The 22,175-nt window shown below is 41.7% G+C and overlaps 1 protein-coding gene across 18 annotated transcripts in view; it reads right to left on the bottom strand.

Moving 5' to 3' along the window:
- LOC138982785 (dedicator of cytokinesis protein 1-like) overlaps positions 1–22,175 on the bottom strand; it is a 120,366-nt gene that overhangs the window by 82,358 nt on the left and 15,833 nt on the right. For 16 of the 18 annotated variants that reach the window (XR_011460976.1, XM_070356113.1, XM_070356112.1 and 13 more), the window contains exons 8-19: positions 20,860–20,895; positions 18,441–18,589; positions 17,747–17,828; positions 15,959–16,022; positions 12,122–12,193; positions 11,616–11,691; positions 9,097–9,217; positions 8,583–8,664; positions 6,088–6,212; positions 4,230–4,328; positions 3,532–3,607; positions 2,964–3,172 (exon numbers count right to left, since the gene is read on the bottom strand). Coding sequence is in view for 17 of the 18 variants with exons in the window: in XM_070356113.1 (XP_070212214.1) it covers positions 2,964–3,172; positions 3,532–3,607; positions 4,230–4,328; positions 6,088–6,212; positions 8,583–8,664; positions 9,097–9,217; positions 11,616–11,691; positions 12,122–12,193; positions 15,959–16,022; positions 17,747–17,828; positions 18,441–18,589; positions 20,860–20,895 (1,191 nt within the window). In the remaining variant the exon portion in view is untranslated. The remainder of the gene's footprint in view (positions 1–2,963; positions 3,173–3,531; positions 3,608–4,229; positions 4,329–6,087; positions 6,213–8,582; positions 8,665–9,096; positions 9,218–11,615; positions 11,692–12,121; positions 12,194–15,958; positions 16,023–17,746; positions 17,829–18,440; positions 18,590–20,859; positions 20,896–22,175) is intronic. The other 2 variants (XM_070356120.1, XM_070356130.1) reach the window with 1 other exon arrangement.

The following is a 22,175-nucleotide window of genomic DNA, read 5'->3' as shown; positions in this document are numbered from 1 at the left end:
CATAATCATTCTTCTTGTCTGGCTTTATTGACTGCATGCCGATCTTGTGGCAGTGACTTTTCACTCTTCAGTCGGACTGTACACAAACCGCTCTCACTCTCCCTCACTGACTACCCTAAGCGCTGACAACTGATGTTTGGAAGAGTACACCTCTCTATTTCTCTCCAATGCTCTTTCTGCTGACTTCAGTGACACCGGACACCCCACTGAGTTTAGCCAGCTACCCCCCCCTCTCTCTATCTCTCTCTCCCCCCAGCCATGTACTGTTTGGTGCTGTGGCCAGAGAGGTGTCACCGGCTAATTGAGGCCAGCTGCACTGTTCACTCAGAGCTAAACTAGTTGACTGTGTCTAACTTTTGACAAAGCAACACAACTGAAGGGTTCACAGATTAGGTAACCGACTCACTGGTCAAGGCTGCAGGGAAACAAGAGTATCTTTTCAATGAAAGAGGTTACACACAGATACGCGATGCTGAGAACGGTGGCCGATTTTTCACTCTCTTTCTCGGAGGGCCTTCATCATTGCAGGGACTGCTGTAAAGAAATGCTTGCTCAGAAACTAACTCTTTTTGCATTGAAACATGCACCAGAACTGGTGGACACCATCGACAATGTCAAACATGAAATCGAAGCAGTTTGCTTGAGGAAACGGTCGTCAGCAACTCAAACTTCTGTTTTCTTTTTTTAAGAAAATCTGAGGTGACTTTCTTTGTGGCCCCGCCCCCTCCCTCTGTAAGGACCCCCCTCCATAAGGACCGATTTTTGTCAACATTTTCAAGGTCGCTAGAGAGGGGTTCTACTGTACTATGTGTGTGATGATGACAGATCTACGTCTCTCGATTTCTGAATAAATGTACTATGTGTGTGATGATGACAGATCTACGTCTCGATTTCTGAATAACTGTACTATGTGTGTGATGACAGATCTACGTCTCGATTTCTGAATAACTGTACCATGTGTGTGATGATGACAGATCTACGTCTCTCGATTTCTGAATAACTGTACTATGTGTGTGATGATGACAGATCTACGTCTCGATTTCTGAATAACTGTACTATGTGTGTGATGACAGATCTACGTCTCGATTTCTGAATAACTGTACCATGTGTGTGATGATGACAGATCTACGTCTCTCGATTTCTGAATAACTGTACTATGTGTGTGATGACAGATCTACGTCTCTCGACTTCTGAATAACTGTACTATGTGTGTGATGATGACAGATCTACGTCTCTCGATTTCTGAATAACTGTACTATGTGTGTGATGACAGATCTACGTCTCTCGACTTCTGAATAACTGTACTATGTGTGTGATGATGACAGATCTATGTCTCTCGATTTCTGAATAACTGTACTATGTGTGTGATGATGTCAGATCTATGTCTCTCGATTTCTGAATAACTGTACTATGTGTGTGATGATGACATATCTATGTCTCTCGATTTCTGAATAACTGTACTATGTGTGTGATGATGACAGATCTATGTCTCTCGACTTCTGAATAATTGTACTATGTGTGTGATGATGACAGATCTACGTCTCTCGATTTCTGAATAACTGTACTATGTGTGTGATGATGTCAGATCTACGTCTCTCGATTTCTGAATAACTGTACTAAGTGTGTGATGATGACAGATCTACGTCTCGATTTCTGAATAACTGTACCATGTGTGTGATGATGACAGATCTACGTCTCTCGACTTCTGAATAACTGTACTATGTGTGTGATGATGACAGATCTACGTCTCTCGATTTCTGAATAACTGTACCATGTGTGTGATGATGACAGATCTACGTCTCTCGATTTCTGAATAACTGTACCATGTGTGTGATGATGACAGATCTATGTCTCTCGATTTCTGAATAACTGTACCATGTGTGTGATGATGAGAGATCTATGTCTCTCGATTTCTGAATAACTGTACCATGTGTGTGATGATGACAGATCTATGTCTCTCGATATCTGAATAACTGTACTATGTGTGTAATGACAGATCTACGTCTCTTGATTTCTGAATAACTGTACTATGTGTGTGATGATGACAGATCTATGTCTCTTGATTTCTGAATAACTGTACTATGTGTGTGATGATGACAGATCTATGTCTCTCGATTTCTGAATAACTGTACTATGTGTGTGATGATGACAGATCTACGTCTCTCGATTTCTGAATAACTGTACTATGTGTGTGATGATGACAGATCTACGTCTCTCGATTTCTGAATAACTGTACTATGTGTGTGATGATGACAGATCTATGTCTCTCGACTTCTGAATAACTGTACTATGTGTGTGATGATGACAGATCTACGTCTCTTGATTTCTGAATAACTGTACTATGTGTGTGATGATGACAGATCTACGTCTCTTGATTTCTGAATAACTGTACCATGTGTGTGATGATGACAGATCTATGTCTCTCGATTTCTGAATAACTGTACTATGTGTGTCATGATGAAAAGTGCTACCCCCAAATTTAAAAAAAAATCTGCATGTGATGGAAGCAAGCAATGACACCATATGCTCACCCTGAAGACTTTCAGAGGTTTTACCATAACTGATGACAGTGAGAATGTGTCTCTCCTTTCGCTTAATAACCTAACAAGCCATGCAGAAACACATGAGAATGACAAATGAAAAAAACCTTCACATGTGAGGGAAGCAAGCGATGACACCAATGCGCTCACCGTGAGAAGCTTCATAGGTTTTCTAATAAGTGATGACTGTGGTGGTAGGAATATCTTATACCTCTGGTTTTCTTTACAAACTGTACAAACCATGCAAAAACGCACCAGGGTGGAAAATAAGAAAAAAAACTTGGTGATGGTGGTGAGGGTGAAAGGTCTATGCCTCTCACTTTTCTCCATAACCGCACAAGCCATGCAGATATGTGCGAAGGTTAATGAGCGAAAAAAGCCCTCCCATGTGATGGAAGCAAGCAATGATTCCCATACGCTCACCCCGAGGAGCTTGAGAGGTTTCCCCGTAACTGATGATGGTGGTGAGAGGTCTACGTCTCTCGATTTCACCCACTGAGCGGTAGGGGAGTAGTGAGGCTTACTGACCTTGTAGACCATCAGTTCGTGGGTCTTGTCTTCGATCGTCGTCCCATCGCCGTTCATCAGCGGAACGTACGCCATGGCGAATGGCTTCTCACTCTTGTCCTTAGCTGTGAAAAAGGAACAAAATAAAATTTTAAAAACACACACACACAAAAAAGCCTTCAATGCTTGTGAAGGAGATGGGAGAAGCTCAAACTTTCTCCTAAAATAGCCCTGTGAGAGTGACGTGACGTTACATTTTTTATTTTAAAGTGAATGGTGTGAGGGCGAGCCTCGCACAGGGCTATATTGTGAGATTGCTAGAACTGTACCTTTTCTTACAGGGGCGTTAAAAAAGAAAATCTTTCATTGCATGCTCCATCAGGTACAGAATGTTTCTTTAAACTTCTACTTAAACTACAGATAAGGCGCAGCTTCTTCAGCACAAACAGAAGATAAACATTGGATCCTGTCTTCACTATCATACCCTCATTGGAAGCCTTGTGTCGGAATGTCAACCTGACGTGCAGTCCTTTGAACTCGACCTCTGTTGAGATTGCAATCTGAAACAATCAAAGAGCAAGAGATATTGAACTAAATTAATATGTAAATCGCCGTGAGCTCTTGTGAGAAGGGGCGATTAATAAATGTCCATTATTATATTATTATTATTATTATTATTATTATATATACCAAATAAGCTTCCAAGCACATCTTTTTTTTAAATGCCACACCACAACATTGTCCATCCTACTTACACATACCCACACACACACAACCTCCCCCCCCCCCCCTCCTCAACACACACACACACACACACACAGAAACGGACACATACCCCCCACACAAAGGCATACACGCATCCCACCAACACACATAAGGCCTAAAAAAAAAATAGGTGTGGTTACGGTAACCCGACCTACCCTATTTTTAGGGGCCGACCCTATAACTTTTTATTACATTTGTCAAAAAAATACAAAAAACAAGAAAACGAGTGCAGAAAACGCAATGAAAGCGAAAGCGCTCGAGTCGCACACTTATTTCCCTGTCAAGTAGGTTTAATTTGTACACATTAGAAAAAAAAGTTTAAAAAAAAAAAAAGTGATTGCCTACCTTCCTACCCTATTTTATTTGGCTATGTTACCGTAACCACACCTAGTTTTTTTTTGGCCTAAGCTATCTCACCTTGAAGGTTTCAAACCACTTGGGCTTATCCTCATGGTAGTAGACCATAGACTTGTACTCTGACATCATGTCCCCACCACAGCCAAAGCTGATCACGTCCTGTTCACATGGAAAGCAAAACACGTCAAGAAACAGTGAAACCTGTCACATCAAAAGCATTACATCCTATAAATGTCCAATGGGACCTGCCATGACAAGATATGGGCACAGTGCAGTATTGGTGTTAACCGTAATTACCGGTATTTTACCGGATGATATGGGAGAATACCGGAACAAAAATGGCTGCCGGTATGACCTACCGGTTGATTTTTGAACTTCCGTTTTTTTTTCGCTGGTAAAACAACAAAACCAGTACCGTACTTTCCGGGTCATAAGGCGCGACTTTTTTCCTCGAGTTCGACCCCTGCGTCTTGTATAACGAAGCGCCTAATCCGTGTATGAAATACGAAAAAAATCAAAGAGACCGCCTGAGTACCAGTCAAACAACTTGTGATAATGCATGTTTCAGCTACTAGGTACTGCCCTGGCCAAGTTTCCTCGAGCTCTCAAGCCACCCAGCTATCACAATGGACCTGCCTTTGATCTTGCCGCACACACAGAGCACACATATTTCCACTCTGTTAAACTCGGTCACTGACCGGTCACTGACCCCGGTGCAGGAAGTGTTTCCTCTCTCAGATATGACAGGGGAACCACCTCTCATGGCAAAAACTGGGTCATTTCCACTCTGTATTCTTCCTTTGATGTGCGGCTTATTTTCATTCTTCGACCGTTTGTTACCGGTATACTTTTTCAATTTTGGTGCGCCCTATCGGCCCCCTGCGCCCAATGGGTGACTGGATTACAATTTTTGTTCAAAAGAAGGGGGTGCGCCTTATGCGCTGTAGCGCCTTGTCACCCGGAAAGTACGGTACTGTGAGTTGGACCCTTACTGGTTCCAATGACCAGCCTACCGTTTCTCTCTCTCGACTGTTTGCATCATAAAAGTTTGCGTACTGGTTTGAACAAACACTAGCGCCATCACTGGACAGTGTCCCTACAAAGCTGGTGGTCTTTCTTTCTTTCTTTCTTTCTTTGGTGTTTTACGTCGTTTTCAACCGTTCAAGGTTATATCGCGACGGGGAAAGGGGGGGGGGGGGGGGGGGGGGGGGGGGGGGGGGGATGGGATAGAGCCACTTGTTAATTGTTTCTTGTTCACAAAAGCACTAATCAAAAAATTGCTCCAGGGGCTTGCAACGTAGTACAATATATGACCTTACTGGGAGAATGCAAGTTTCCAGTACAAAGGACTTAACATTTCTTACATACTGCTTGACTAAAATCTTTACAAACATTGACTATATTCTATACAAGAAACACTTAACAAGGGTAAAAGGAGAAACAGAATCCGTTAGTCGCCTCTTTGGTGGTCTTTCTTTACAGCTATTGTTTGGTAAAGTTTGTTGAACAAGAGACCGCAGAATGTGTCCTGCATTGAGAGGCGTCCTCTCACCAGAGAGATCTCATATCACAGGTACAAATGATTAAAGTAAAGCACTAGCGTTCAGATACGCCTACGGTTAAGACAGACACAAATATCTTTCAAACATGAATGTGTCCTTAGAAGATCCTTCTCACACAGTGAAAATTATTAAGAAATGATATGTCTCTTTCACCCCTCGAGTGTTCATTCCAAATACTTGTAGTTGTATTGCACTGTAAAAAAATTAACCAAGTGACTTATATGTACAGGTTCTGCAGCCATCGTTTGAAAGACAGCATCTCGTACACACAGATACAGAGACAGCCATAAACATAGAAATGGACACACAGACATGAACACACACACACTACACACACACACCAGATCACAACTGACCTGGAGAACTTTGCCCATATGGTCACAGACACATATTTCCATCTCCACATTTTTGTCTGTGGTCTTTGAGCCGCGGTTGAATTCACCGGTGCGAAGGGTAAGGTAAATGTCATTCCGCACGTCACCTGTACAAACATTTGAAGCCATGTTTGAAGCCATGAATCAGTAAGTCATCACCTAAGCATTCAAACTGGAAATGACCTGTTAGTTCCCCTTGGTTTTCATTCACCCCTTTATATCAACCACGTTCAGTCAGATTCCTATACTAGACCTAGAACAGCATCTTTGCTTCCTGCACGCTTAATATGAGTTTTCCGCTTATCCTGAACAATATGTACAATCAGCAATAGCAGAAATCTGTCCAAGAGATGGAAAAGCACACGTTAGAATCCATGGAGTAGCAGACGCATTTTGAATTCTGTTGAAGAATCAAAGAGTACCAGGGTTGGCAACTCATTCATGGACGTTCATTAATTTCTGTTTAAACTTAAACATAAAAAATAAATAATGAGTAATTCAGTTTCTTCCCAAAAGCCCATGAAAGCCGCATATAAAAAAAGATATGAGGTATGTTGTGAATCAAACAGGATTTCATTTCCAGTGCACCAACACTATTTTTGCTACCTCTGCAGAAGTTCTGCTGAACATGTGAAAGTCTGCTCAGATCTTAGTCTCAGCAGCAATTAAAATAGAAATCACATAAAATCAACTTCCAACTACAGTTTCTGAAACCAAAAGCCACTGACAAAAAAACAAACATTCATGACTCCATGTGTCAGAAGTAACAGAAGAGCAAACACCTGAATAGATTGCACTTAACTACAAAAACAGTGGACCCCCCCCCCCCCCCCCCCCCACACATAATTTAAGACTTCCCCTTTCTTCTTCTTTGCTCACTCACACTGTAAACGACCTTTGTTTTTATGACTCCTTTCTTTTTAAGAACAGATGTACTCATATCTTTTTAAGAACAGATGTACTCATATCTTTTTAAGAACAGATGTACTCATATCTTTTTAAGAACAGATGTACTCATATCTTTTTAAGAACAGATGTACTCCTTTCTTTTTAAGAACAGATATACTCATATTTTTTAAGAACAGATGTACTCATATCTTTTTAAGAACAGATGTACTCATATCTTTTAAGAACAGATGTACTCTCTTTTTAAGAACAGATGTACTCATATCTTTTTAAGAACAGATGTACTCATATCTTTTTAAGAGCAGATGTACTCATATCTGTGAAGATCTTTAAAGGTAGGTTCCACTGTAAAACTCGAAAGCACAGGAGGAGGGCAAGCAATAAACAATAAATTTTAAAAAATAATAAAAATAAGGAAGGCTAACTACTTGGAACATCACACAAAAACAAAATAACAACAAAATTAAGCGCTTTGAAAACAGCAAGAAAGTCACCATTAAACAAAGAAGGTGCATTATGTTAACTAAAAACAATATTTACCAGTCTGCAAGTCCCACATAAAACACAAGAAACTTTGACATTATCAAAATAACACTTATGTCACTACCACAACAACAGCTGGGAAACCTTCGTAAACATGCGCACTGGGCAATCTCCCGATTTAGCCTCGTGTGCCATTTGTAGCACACTGAATGAATCTCAAATGTTCTCTTCTAGATCCAGTATATGATGCTACTTCCACAGGGCTATTTCGGGATGCAGCCACAAATTGAAATGGCTCAACTTATTTTGCACTGTCTTGCTTAAAAAATGTTGGGTTTTTTTAAACTAAAAACAATGACAATGCAACAAAACGGAAGAAAATACACTTGAAGCTGCACCTGAAAAACAAGAAACGTCTAAACACAACAAATAACAAAGATGGTGATGGATACTGACCACAGCTTTTACCTTCCACTGGGTAATGAAGCACAGAAAAAAACTTTGATGATGAAAATGACAGTACCAAAAGTCAAACAATCATTCCAATCACACCAAACTGTGCTAACAAATGAATCAATCTCTCAGTCTAAAACTGTTCTTTTCAGCAAATATACAATAGTTTTATTTAGTGTTCCCAAAACCACAAGCAGACTGGGGAGAGAGCCCTGAATTTCAACAGATCCCATCTGTTTTTCAAAGCAATCAAGCAAATATATACAACTTCCTCAGAAAGCAATTCCGGTGTACCAAAGCTATTGTTCCTGCCACAGGCTAATAAGATTGGCAAGTTAACTACTGTAACTGTAAGCTTATGCATGGCTGGCCGGAAAAGGGCCCAACGGCACCAAAGCTCACTCCCTTTACCACAACTACTTTCTGTTCTACTTTCTGTTCTACTTTCTACAACAGCTTTATCAGCCTGATACTTGCCAGCAAAAGAGCTCTCTGGCAAACCGTTACATTGTAGTAGATTGTAAAAAAAATCATCCAGATATAGTCAATCAAGTGAATTAGTTCAAGCATAATTCAATGCAGAGAAGATGAGAAGAAAATGAGAAAGAAATGTCTGCAAAAGCAGCAGTTCTTACCAGGCATGATGACTTCGGGAAAGCCCATCTTCCTTGCCACAGCTGTGCCGGGCAAAACCAGGTGAATCTGTTCCTCTTGGACCTGCACAAATATACTCTCAAATGTAGGGAAACCCTACATCTCAACCCGCAGGAGAACACAGAACAATCAAGTTAAAGTTTCCTGGCTCTGTCCCAATATCTTCGAAAGTAAAAAGTTAGGAAGCATTTCAAGCATTTTTCAAGTACATATGTGTAATGCAGGACTCGGTTTCCGAAAATGACCAACAACTAAAGGGCTGTCAAAATGCAGTGTCCGCTTGATAGGAAGATTTTCCCTTTTAAAAACATGTACATCGGAGCTCACTCTTCACTTCAACACCGTCGCAGAGTTTACACCTCGCCTCACGGCACCTTCAAGTTCAAGGGATACAACTCATCCACAGGACATGAAAAAAACAACCCACAAAACAGACAGATTTATTCCTGCACATCATCTCTTCTATACATTTCATGCACCTCTGACAACACTGACCTGTTTGAGGTCACCTGGAAGGACTTTGAGGCTGACCCACAGACCTTGACCTTTGTGGTTGATTTCCCTGGCCCCGATCACCTTCTTGATGATGTTGTCCATGAACTCTCCCTGGCTACACCTATCATGATGGAAAAACCAAAGTTAAATTTCAAAACATTCTCACTGTGTTGACTTATATTAACTGCTCTCTTTGCAGTCCAGTAATCAGTATGCTTTTCTTAGGCCAACAATTTAAAAAAAAAAAAAAAAAAAATGAACACCTGGATTTTAAATCTAATAGTTTGGTTGCATCAGGAATGCTAACTGTCGCGAGATGGGGTGCGGGTAGTTCCGAAATCGACAAACCGCCAGCCGCGGTGTGTAGTGTGTCCGTGTTCGTGACCGCATTGCGGGGAGCACGTGAATTTGGTGCGTCGCTAGCGCTCACCCGTCGTCTGCGCTCATCGCTGAATTGGATTCGGGGCAGAAGCCAAAGAACTTTGGAAGCAGTAACACCTCGATTGTGTGTTCTGGAATGTGGCGCGACTGCTGTCGGCCCAAGTACGTGGTGTGACTCATGTCAACCCGGTCAAGTTTTCAACATTATTGTTGACGTCGGCTTTGCCGTGAAAAGGGAAATATTCACCACGGGAAGGATAGAGGTTCTTCCATGTGAGTATTTTTGTGTGTGTAAATGTCTTCTGTTGTCCACGTGTTTTGGTCTCTAGTTTGTGTTGTAGGTCGGGTGGAGGGTGGTAAAAGGGAGGTAGAATTTAGCTCATGGCCTTTTCACTTTATTTCATTCCCCCTTCATTGTCATTCACGCTCATTTTGGTTATCATTCCATGCTCTGAAATAAGCGTGTTTTTCTGGTTGGAAAATGTTACATGAATTTGTGGAATGAGTCTAAAGTTGCAAGACTTGCAAGTGACAGTAAGGTTGATTTTTGGTCACACACTCCAGTTGTTTTTGTGTAAATATTATGGAGTGACCTCCGTTTTGTTTGTTGGCTAAACTCTTTTTGCCTTGTGAATCATTTCGCATTTGAGTACCATGTGTTCTAATTATGGCCTTATAGGCCTGTGTTTTTCTTTCATTTATTTGTCGAGCACGGCCTCATCTGCAACTGAAAGGGGTGCCTGCGTGGAGCTTCATCACAAGGGCGAGATTGTCGTCTGGAGTCCCGCTGCCCGTCGTTGGCCGTCCTCGCTGTCGCCATCATCCATCGTCATCACCACCCACCCTGGCACCGACATCATCTTGTCATCATCTACTCGTCTGTCATCATCGCCGTCACTGCTTCTCTGACAGTGCAGGCTGTTCGTCGTTCTCAGCGCACTGGGTCAGGGGAGGCCATCGTCTATCGTCAGCGTCTGTTCGTCTTCCTTTTTCCCCCTTCGTCGGTACTGCTCAACGCCTGCAGTAAAGGGGTAGAAGGAGGGGGAGATGTTTCATCGTCTGTTCGTCTGTCTAACCCCTTTCAACGTTACTGCTCAACGCTTGCAGTAAGGGGGTAGACAGGGGAGATCATCATCTTCGCACTCACTCCGTGTCATCAGCGCAAGCATCTAGTTGGCGTTCGTCACACTCACCATTCGCATCTTGGCTGATTTAAAGGGAAGTAACTTTCACATGTCGTTCTAGCTTGAACAAGCGCCAGTCATTGCTCGAGGGTTTATAACCCAAGTTCGGCGTAGATACGTTGGTGAAGAACACGTTTGCACTTACCTTTAAGGCCGTACGTGTGGCATTGACGCACATTCAGCTACCTTAGTATTTCATTGACAAAAGCGACAGTTGTGTTGTTTATTTTTGCTTTTTCCATGTGTGCGTGGCCATATGTATGTCGTTGCCATAGCCACATGGATGTTGATGTGCAATTGTGTTGACATGATGTTTTGCCTCATCATTGCCGCCACCCTTCATTCCTGATCATCAATCATCATCATCATCACTAACTTTCTTTGTGCAGCAGCAGAGCAGTTCCTGTTCATTCCCCCATCATTTCATCAACATCCTTTCATTCTCATCCACTCATCCTTTATTTTCTAGCAGCAATAAAGTCTTCGTTTTGTTGAACTTTACCAATTGAGTTCCTGACTCCTTCTGTGTGAGAAGTTAAGGTCCTACCTATCAGGTTGGTCGCGACACTAACAAAATACCATCCATATGCAGACCATACTCTGCATCTTCTGTCCATTTACTTCACTGAAACCTTTATCCCTTTTACTTACAATCATTTTACAAGCAACTATTCCGTGAACTGCCTCAGTTGACAGTGATTAAGCTAAAAGGATTCCTGATGCCTATGCCTAATATATCTGCCAGGTGACTAAAACATTCATGAAGAATGGCCAACACTAATCCCTCATTAAATCCAAAGAACAAAAAAGTAAAAGAAAGCTTCAGACTTTCTAAGGGTAGGTGCTTTTGGTGTCAAGATTCCTGAATGAGACCTGTGTGTTATCTGAAACGTTATCGGGGAGAAAAGACCATCAAAAGACCTTAGTAAAGCATTGGCTGTCAGACAGGCTTACTGTTGAAATGGGATGAAGGTTTGGTCATCCTCCTTGCTCTCTTTCAGGCCTTGCATCAGCTCTGAGATGTCCATAGCTGAAAAGGAAAGCACAACATATTTGACTCATCTTAAAAACAATTCTAAAATATCTGTCGCTTTCATGCAGAAGCAGTATAGGTTTTACATACACATAAACCCAACTCTCAAATGTTCATGGCTTCAAGCAACAGAAGAAGGAGCCTTACTCGCACCTCAAAAAACAAATCTAAAATGTTCAGGGCTTCAAGCAAAACAAGGAAAGTTTTTAATTTAATCTGAAAAGCAGGGTCAAATTTGAAGAATCTTCTGCGTTCAGTTTTGCCCCAAAACCAATGGTGAAAGTCTCCAATGCATCAATGAATGTAAGCAACTTGAGTGTAACTTGCGCAAGGCATAGGGTACATTGGCAACAGTTTGACAAAAAGGTCTTAATGAACACAATGCCATGCACATCTAGTGTTATATTAATATTCTGCATGTACATACCTGCAACTCCAAAGGGTCTGCGGATGCCCTGAGTCTGTTTCTTGTTGTCAACGTTACGAGGGTCCATCACACCTGAAATTACATCACTCATAAATTATTTCTTACAGCTGTCTGACACTAACACATGCAAAAATAAAATGCATATGGTTGCCATGTATCTGCTTCTTCTTGTCAACGTTACGAGGGTCCATCACACCTGAAATTACATCACTCATAAATTATTTCTCACAGCTGTCTGACACTAACACATGCAAAAATAAAATGCATATGGTTGCCATGTATCTGGAACAATAATCACTTACAGACCTGGAAACCCCTGTTTTGCACTTGGAGTATTCTCGAACAAACTTGGTGTCTTTTTAGAAAAATGAGCGTACTCCGCACAGCATTTGAACATCCATGATTCAAATATGCTTCGCACGTGTCCGAGGCACAGTTAATTAAATGTGTCAAAAGTTAGACACGGTCAACTGGTTTTGCTCTGAGTGAACAGTGCAGCTGGCCTCAATTAGCTGACACCTCTCTGCCCAGTTCGTGGCTGGGGGGAGGGAGAGACAGAGAGAGAGGTGGGGTGGGGTGGGGGTAGCTGGCAAGACTCAATGGGGTGCCTGGTGTCACTGTCAGCAGAAAGAGCACTGGAGAGAAACAAAGAGGTATACTCTTCCATTCTATTTTCATACTATTTCCAAGGATCAGTTGTCAGGGCTTTATGGTAGGCAGTGAGGGAATGTGAGAGTGTGGTGTACTGGAATGGTTTTTTCAACTGAAGAGTGAAAAGTCACTGCCACAGGATCAGCATGCAGTCAATAAAGCCAGTACACAGAACTGGTTCGGTGGAATGTTCGCCGAGCGTTCGACGAGCTGGTTCGGCGTGGTTCGGCTGTGGGCTTAACTCCTATTCCTGTTCTCTCGTGCCCTTTCCCCACCTCCTGTATCACCAACCCCTTCCCATTTTCTGCTTGTCTGTGTATCTGTTTTGTTTTTGTTTTGTTTCTTCGTTTCCTGAAATGAGTTAATGTATTTATTCCGCCATCATGCTAACCCTTGTTTTGTAATTATTATGATTGCTTAAAATAAGCATTATATGCTTGAGTATGTAATCATCCATGCATTGTTCTTGTCATGATTAAAATTGAATAAAGTTCTGTTTAAACCAATAAAGCCAGGCAAGAAGAAAATAATTATGACATGCAGCTCTATGTGCTGGTTGTTATTCAAACAGGTTTATAATGCTTTTTCTCGCAAAGCATCTGCACACACGTGCCTCTGTGCGTTGTTTGTATGGCTGTTTTCATATGATGTCAGTGCATGGCGAGTGCATTTTTTTTTTTTTTACAGAACGTCTAAATAATATTAGGAGTTCGATGTTATCGTTTCGTAGCCACAAGTAGTGGCTAGCATAGATTCAATCAGTTTGTTTGTGCGTCTTTGTCTGTGGGTGTATGGGGGAGGGGGGTGGTGTGGTCACCCCTCCCTTGACCGGCTACCTGCAATGTAAGGACCGATTTGCTATGGCCTCAGGGTGTCCGTTCATGAGAGGGACAGCTGTACATTTAAAACAAATACTTTTTGCAATGTTTACTGACAAAAACTGTAAGTACGTGTCAAAATACTGGATCGCCTTCAGGATGCGCTTATGAAGAAAAGTAGTCTTGGAATTTTTCTCGTCGTATATTTTTTTCAACTGACCGTATTGATCGTATTCTAGACAATCACGTGTACAAAATACGGCGAAATCAAATGGGTTCCCAGGTCTGCACTTACAAATCATCTCGTAAATATATACCACACCAGCACATACAAAACCCAGCAGTGGCAATTCTGCTGCCTCATTCCACTGTTGTCAGGACTTGGTCTCCGACCCACTCCCTTATACATAATTTCCACAACACAAACCCCTCATTTTAGCGTATCATCAACTCATGTCCCTAAAAGGAAAATTTCCTGTGAGGACATTAAGGACCCCTTAGTTAGTTTGTAAACCCCTCAATTTGTAATATTTAAATATTTATTAAAATTACAAGTCTGAAAATGACATACAGTGGTACCTCTATTTACAGTGGTACCTCTCTTTACAGTGGTACCTCTCTTTACAGTGGTACCTCTCTTTACCACCCCTCTCTTTTACGGGTCCCTCAATAATACGACCGACTTTTCTCCGACGGATTTTTTCTTCTTCTTTGTCTAAGTATTTCTCACCTCCGTATTACGTCCCCCTCTCTGATACGACATACGACCGTCCATACATGGACTTATAACGACTTTTCCCAAAATTATCATGGGTTTGGTTTACTCTAATTATATCGCCAGTCGAGTCAGTGCGCGATACGGACGCTCAAAACTTGCGGAAATCCTTTCCGTGTACAACATCACTTCGGCACGCAAACAGCTGAAGCCACGGGTTTTCATTTCTATTTCAGGTCATTACTTTATTATGACTCTAGATAAAGCTCATTTGCAAGATCTCTGCTTGATTTCGCACAGACCTGTGCAGTAACTCTTACCTGACAACACGCAAAGTTACAGACTACAGAAACATCATGAAAGTAATTCGCACATCGAACCAAAACCGAAAGTTGTGGTGACGTCATGAAATTTTGCGATGTACGTCAGCGAAGCACGTGCAAGTGTTTTTGCGGACCTGGGAACCCCTGTTTTGCACTTCGAGTATTCTCAAACAAACTTGGTGTATTTTCAGAAAAATATGCGTACTCCACACAGCGTTTGAACATCCGTGATGCCGTCACACCGTTAATTAAGTTTAACTATACATTTAAAACAAATGTTTTTTTCAATGTTTACTGACAAAAACTGTAATCATGTGACAAAATACTGGATCGGCTTCGGGATGGGCGAGTGAAGAAAAGTTGTCTAGGAATTTTTCTCGTCATATTTTTTGTCCACTGACCGTACTGATCGTATTCTCGACAATCATGCGTACAAAATACGGCGAAATCAAATGGGTTCCCAGGTCTGTTTTAGTCAAGCTAAAAATGGCCGACGCCAGAACATAGTTTCGAAATCTGGAACTTTTTTTTGCTTTCCCTGATCCGTGACCGAGTGACGCGATATACAACCGCGCGTTTGGTTGAATCAATAAATTCTCCTCAGAATCCCGTCAGTGAAGTTTGAAGATGAGTAGTGGAGTGTCCTAAATTACTCAACTCTCTGGACAGTCCGAAGTGCAATGATGTTCCTTGAAGGAGCGAGTGTTTCATCGTGAAAACTGACGCTTTTCGCTACAATTTTACATCAGTTTCAACACACTGCCGCCGTTCTTTACGTTAGGTACCTTGCGTTTGGGACACTGTGTCTTTGTTTTTAACCAAATCCTTGCTGGGTATCGTATGACTGTGATTAGTAACTGGTAATGTTATCGACATCGTCAACGATGTGCATGCTTTGGGACCGAATGCTTTTGTTCGACCTCAGTGTGTTTATTGCAAACCTTAACTCTTGAATAGTTACGCGGCAAGCAAACTTTGTGTGGGTAATTAATTGAATAGAAAACTGGTTACCATACTTTGTGGGCGGCATCAATCAAAACGCCCATGTCATTCAATCCGGATCAGTGACGGACCGGACATGAACATAAACCAACTCCTCCATATTACGACCCCTCCAAATTACGACCGAATTTCGGTAACATTTTCAAAGTCGTTATATAGAGGTACCACTGTATTAATATGCTAGCCTGAAGGCTATCAGTCACGTCTGTATTTACAATTAGAGCAATTATTTAAAAGTCAAGATCATCTCACAAAAGAATAAAAATCTTTACGTCTTAAAGATGACAGGATAAAGTCTCATCTTAACCATGAGGAAATATAGTCTTACCTATTCTGATGATTTGAAACACCAAAAACACCTTCTCTCGGTTTCTGTCTCGGGACCCAAGATCCTGCACATAAACACACATACAACAATGACAATTTATAACATTTTCTCCTTCACTCCACTCTCTTGATATTGAACAGCCAATGCTTTACTACGGTCTTTTGATTGTCTCATTATCATATGTATGTCCATCCACTACAAAGACATTAAGTTGACATTCTTTTGTGAATGTTTCATTTTGTCTTTAATTAAACATTCAACAAAATTACCTTTCTTGTTTTTTCAATTTTCACCTGTAGATTCCATATCGCCTAAATTCATGATAGAGGTTAGCATAAGCTCCGAAAGCGGCGTATGGCTGCCTAAATGGCGGGGTAAAAACGGTCATACACGTAAAATTCCACTCCTGCAAAAACACGAGTGTATGTGGGAGTTTCAGCCCACGAACGCAGAAGAAGAAGCAGAAGAAGCATAACAGTAAAACAGGTGTATCTCTATGAACAGTTACCGAAAACACAGCTGTGCCAACAAGCTGACCAAATTTCAAAACAAAACATATCTGTACAGTTTTCTTCATGTCGTCTTATACCTTTTCAAAAAATGCATAAGTTGAAAGCAATACTAGGCCATCATGTAGGTGAACCTGAAAAACGGCATCTAAAATCTTTCATCAAAGAAGAATATAGCTATTCTGATGGGCATGTGGGGGAATTCGGGGGCTGTGATTGGATGGTCTCTTCCGATCATCAAAGCATAATGCAACGGAAGTCGGCCATTTTTGCCAATATCCAAAAGCATATTGGCAATGACAAAGACGCATGGTTCCGGTTTACCCATCTGTACCACACGATGTTTCAATCGACAACAGCCAGACACTGAGAACTTGAAATTCTTCACGGGAATGTTTTTCAGCTTTACAAATGTCGATAGCATACCCTTTTCTGCTAACTTCCCGATGAAACAGGACTAAACCAATTATTTTCTGTCCCTAAACACCACAAAATGCCCAAAGTCAAAAGATGTAGTACAAACAGGGGAGTAAAACGGAAAGCAGCCGTTTTTGTGTGCCTGTGTGAGCTCAGTTGCCGACTGACACAAACTTTCGCATTCGGCTTTTCTTATCTCGTAACTCCACACTAAATACCCCACTTCTCCTCTGAAGTATTGATGTACAACCCATGGCACTAACATTCATGTAGTCGTTTATAACTGAGGTTGAAAAATTCGCTTCATAACGAGACAAGTATAAATGCCATTCACCCAAACTGAAAACTTCGCTGCCGTCTGCTCGCATTGTACGGATTAGCTGTTCTCTTCTCCTCCCCTTGTTGCATCCTAGTTCTTCAGTTGTTTCTAGTTTTCCGTTGATGTTGTGTTTTGGTCTTCTTCATAAGTAGTCTTGTTCAAAATTAAAAACACTCAAACTTCTTTTTGTTGTATTCGAATGAACTAATAAAAAGCTGTTTAACAGCTGTGTTGTCAAATCGAGGTTTTTTCCCAAAGTCAGTGTGGCACGCATAAGAAAAGGCGTCTGCTATCAAAACCTGAGATCAACGCATCGACGCAAAAACTGTCATTTTGTAAGTTTGGAACAACAAATCAAGGTCAGAACAGCTATATAATCGCTATTGTATTTTCAGCGTAGCAATAGGGTCCGATATTTAGACTCGAACAAGTATAATGCGACTCGTCTTCGACTCGTCGGCAATATACTTGTCTCGTCTAAATATCGGACCCTATTGCTACGCTGAAAACACAATAGCTGTTAATATTGTTAAAATATCTTACCGTAAAGACCACCCTGAAGTTGTTGAGCATGTCAATATCTTTGGGCACGCCATGCTTGCTCCACCGGACCAGGTAGTTCTCACTGAAAGGTAACCATTGTTACACTGCAGTCTTTATCATTACTATGCACATACAATTACTATACAAGCATATCCGCATCTTAACTAAGGCTTGCAATGATTGCTCATGATGATCTTGCAAACAACATCATACAGATAGGGGCAAGCATAATCATCATGGTGTTTTACGCCAGTCATTGCAATCATCAAGTCCTGAACCCCTTCCAATGTCGTAAAGGTATGGTATCGTGGACCGCTTTCTTTGTGATCTTTGACGTGAAGTTTAGGTTCTCATCATTTGGGGGGGGGGGGGGGGGGGGGGGCGGGGGTGTTGTCAAAGAGAATACTTAATGATGTATATCATGCAGACAATCTGATCATTTGACACCCACAATAATCTTATAATCAAAAGCAGCTGTTGACTATTCACCAGTTATGTAACTAAATCAAAATGGTATAAACCCTCAGTCCAATAAGGAACAACTTGAAATAACAAACAGAACAGTAAAGAAAAAAGAAGAGAAAAAATTTTCCCATTCTTATGTCAGAGTCCAATTTTTTTTTTCAAAAGACACCCGTATCGTTCTGGTTGACACAGAAAGTCTCACATATATGTACAAATAACCCGCACATACCTGATGAACCGTCCCTCTTTGGAGTCAAAGATGTTCATGAGAATGTCAGCGTCTTCACCGATCTTGCAGACAAAGTTTCTCAGCATGACGTACAAGTTGAAGCTGGAGGGCCAGGATGGTCGGGTCTCACTCTCTGATTCATGCATACTCTGTTACAAGGAACAAAATACCACTGAAATCACATCTGCTGTGCTATTACACACACAAACACACACACACACACAAAAGATCAATCACAAACAAACAAAAAACAACAACAAACAAGAAGGGCAAAGCCCATACGACTCACATGCTTGACCTTGACCTTCACATGACCTTGACCTTCAGGGTCAAGGTCAAATAACTAAACCTAGCAATGACATCATACACTAAGAACTGCTTTACACATTTTTCCTACCAAAATACATGTGACCTTGACCCAAGGTCAAGGTCATCCAAGGTCATGCAACACAAAGCTGTTAATTCAAGACATAGGAAGTACAATGGTGCTTATTGGCTCTTTCTACCATGAGATATGGTCACTTTTAGTGGTTCACTACCTTATTTTGGTCACATTTCATAAGGGTCAAAGTGACCTTGACCTTGATCATATGTGACCAAATGTGTCTCATGATGAAAGCATAACATGTGCCCCACATAATTTTTAAGTTTGAAACAGTTATCTTCCATAGTTCAGGGTCAAGGTCACTTCAAAATATGTATACAATCCAACTTTAAAGGACCCTTGCGACCTTGACCTTGAAGCAAGGTCAACCAAACTGGTGTCCAAAGATAGGGCTTACATTGCCCTGTATAGCATACATAGCTAAGGTTGCCATTCTCAATAACTTCAGAAAAAAATGCGAAAATGTGAAAAATGGTCGTTTTTAAGACAACAATTACGGCCCCTGTGACCTTGAACTTGAAGTGAGGTCAAGTTGCCGCACATGTTTTTTGAGATCTTGTAACCATACACCATCAGGCCACATCAGGTGTTGATAGACTTAATAGTGTCCAAGAAATATCCAACGTTAAAGTTTTCCGGACGGACGCCGGGACGGACGGACGGACGGACGACTCGGGTGAGTACATAGACTCACTTTTGCTTCGCATGTGAGTCAACAATAAACCAGTAAAACAGCAAATAAGAAACTCACAAAATGATTTTCAGGGTAAAATGGTTCTTTAACCTTCCTACAAAATCAGAAACATACATGGATTGCTGCTAAACCATAGCAAACAAATCAGAAACATACATGGATTGCTGCTAAACCATAGCAAACAAATCAGAAACATACATGCATACAATGGAACCCACTTTCAAGACCACCCACACACCCCCTTCTGTTTCAAGAACATTGCTTTTTCATATTTCTGTTCATTGCCTCTGTAAACTTAAAACCATAGAAAGACTGCCTCCTTTCTACGACCTGATTTTCTGTGGGATTTTAGATGTTCTTAGGGGGGTTCCACTGTACAATCACTAAGCTTAGTACAAACACAAAAACACACTTTCAAATCAGATCATAGTACAGTCAAACATACTGTGGCAACCACCTCTCAGTAACAACAACTACCTCTCAGTAACAACAACCACCTCTCAGTAACGACAACCACCTCTCAGTAACGACAATCACCTCTCAGTAACGACAACCACCTCTCAGTAACGACAACCACCTCTCAGTAACAACAACCACCTCTCAGTAACAACAACCACCTCTCAGTAGCGACAACCACCTCTCAGTAACGACAACCACCTCTCAGTAACGACAACCACCTCTCAGTTACAACAACCACCTCTCAGTAACAACAACCACCTCTCAGTAACAACAACCACCTCTCAGTAACGACAACCACCTCTCAGTAACGACAACCACCTCTCAGTAACGACAACCACCTCTCAGTAACGACAACCACCTCTCAGGAACGACAACCACCTCTCAGTTACAACAACCACCTCTCAGTTACAACAACCACCTCTCAGTAACAACAACCACCTCTCAGTAACCACAACCACCTCTCAGTTACAACAACCACCTCTCAGTAACGACAACCACCTCTCAGTAATGACAACCACCTCTCAGCAACAACAACCACCTCTCAGCAACAACCACCTCTCAGCAACGACAACCACCTCTCAGTAACGACAACCACCTCTCAGTAACGACAACCACCTCTCAGTAACGACAACCACCTCTCAGTAACAACAACCACCTCTCAGTAACAACAACCACCTCTCAGTAACAACAACCACCTCTCAGTAACGACAACCTGCCCAAAATGACCACCCAAAAGAATCCCTGAAGATTTTTTATTTGTTATAATTCCACTTCCTATAGCAACCACCTGTCTATAATGAACAATTTTGGCCGATCTGCCGGTCGTCATTGTAGTCAGGTTTGACTGTACAAACATGCAACAAAAGAGCTCTGAAACTTACCGAACGTTTTCGTATTTGTTCAGCCGCATCAACATGCTGTAAAACAGCAAAATGACCGTAAGCACATGCAAGATGATTAACAAAAAGAACATCACTCTCATACGAAGGTAAGGCGTACATCATCTACTTGTTCTACATAACACACATGAAAACAGCCAACAATCAGTCATGTCAGAAAAGAGTAAGTAACTCCTGCACCTCTGCAAACAAACATCACAACACACGAGTAAATAGTAAGTAGTTTTTACACTTCTGTGAACAACTTGAAATACTGTTAAAGTGCTTGGACAATTTGAAAATTTTCATCTAAATTTTAATTTGATTATATACTTACCCAACTCACATCAAGCAATTTACTCCAGTTTAGTGCTAGGACGCTGAATAGCATCGCCTTGGTAACAAGGGGAGGTCACCCTAAAAAAGAGCTACCTTGACCCCTTAACATGACAAAGTCACGCGTGACTTCCTGACCTTGCCGCCATCTTTGAATCATTCAATCGAAAGCGAACATAGAAAAAATTTCCCTCTTTTTTAGGAAAAAACCCCCATAAAAACCCCAAAAAGCGGGGCAGGCGGGCGGGTATCAACTATGTGAGTTGGGTAAGTATATAATCAAATTAAAATTTAGATGAAAATTTTCAATTAAATTACATTCTTATCCCAACTCACATCAAGCAGAATGCTAATGAAGGAGGCGGGGAAACAAAATTCCACTTACCTCAGACAGAAGGTAAGACTTGTCCAGCCGCGACAATGGCTGGTAGGGAGCTACTGCCATCATGACGAGTGCTGGCCACATCTCGCAGGTAGAAGTTGATGAAAACATCCTGCGACTTCCAGTAGGCAGCGTCTAGGACCTCTGCTAGCCTGCCTGAGCGGAGGACTGCCAGAGAAGTAGCCCAGGCCCTGGCTTCGTGCGTCCTTGACGACGTCATAGGTAGGACAGAATACCCAATGCCAACTTGACTGTGCCACCACGCATACGCTTGTTTAATCAGCGTAGAGACCCATCTTGCCAAAGTGACCCGCGACACGTCCTTGCTCCGTTCTGCGTTAATTGAGATGAAGAGCAGTTTTTGGTCCCTAGACCTAATAGGAGTGGTACGGGATAAGTAGCTGGTGAGAGTACGAACGGGACAATTTACCAAATCAGGGTCACCAGACGCGAGAATCCTACTTAAAGGAGGGATGCGAATAACAGGAGAAGACCGACCAGGTTTTTGATTTTTGGCAAGGAACTCTGGCCTAAATCTTAAAACGACAGAGCCATCGCTCTCAAAAGAAATATCCTTAGCCAGGCCTGAGAGAGCGTGCAC

This window comes from Littorina saxatilis, linkage group LG12 (assembly GCF_037325665.1).
Source record: "Littorina saxatilis isolate snail1 linkage group LG12, US_GU_Lsax_2.0, whole genome shotgun sequence".
Lineage (NCBI taxonomy): Eukaryota > Metazoa > Mollusca > Gastropoda > Littorinimorpha > Littorinidae > Littorina > Littorina saxatilis.
This window is presented reverse-complemented; position numbering and strand designations above follow the sequence as displayed.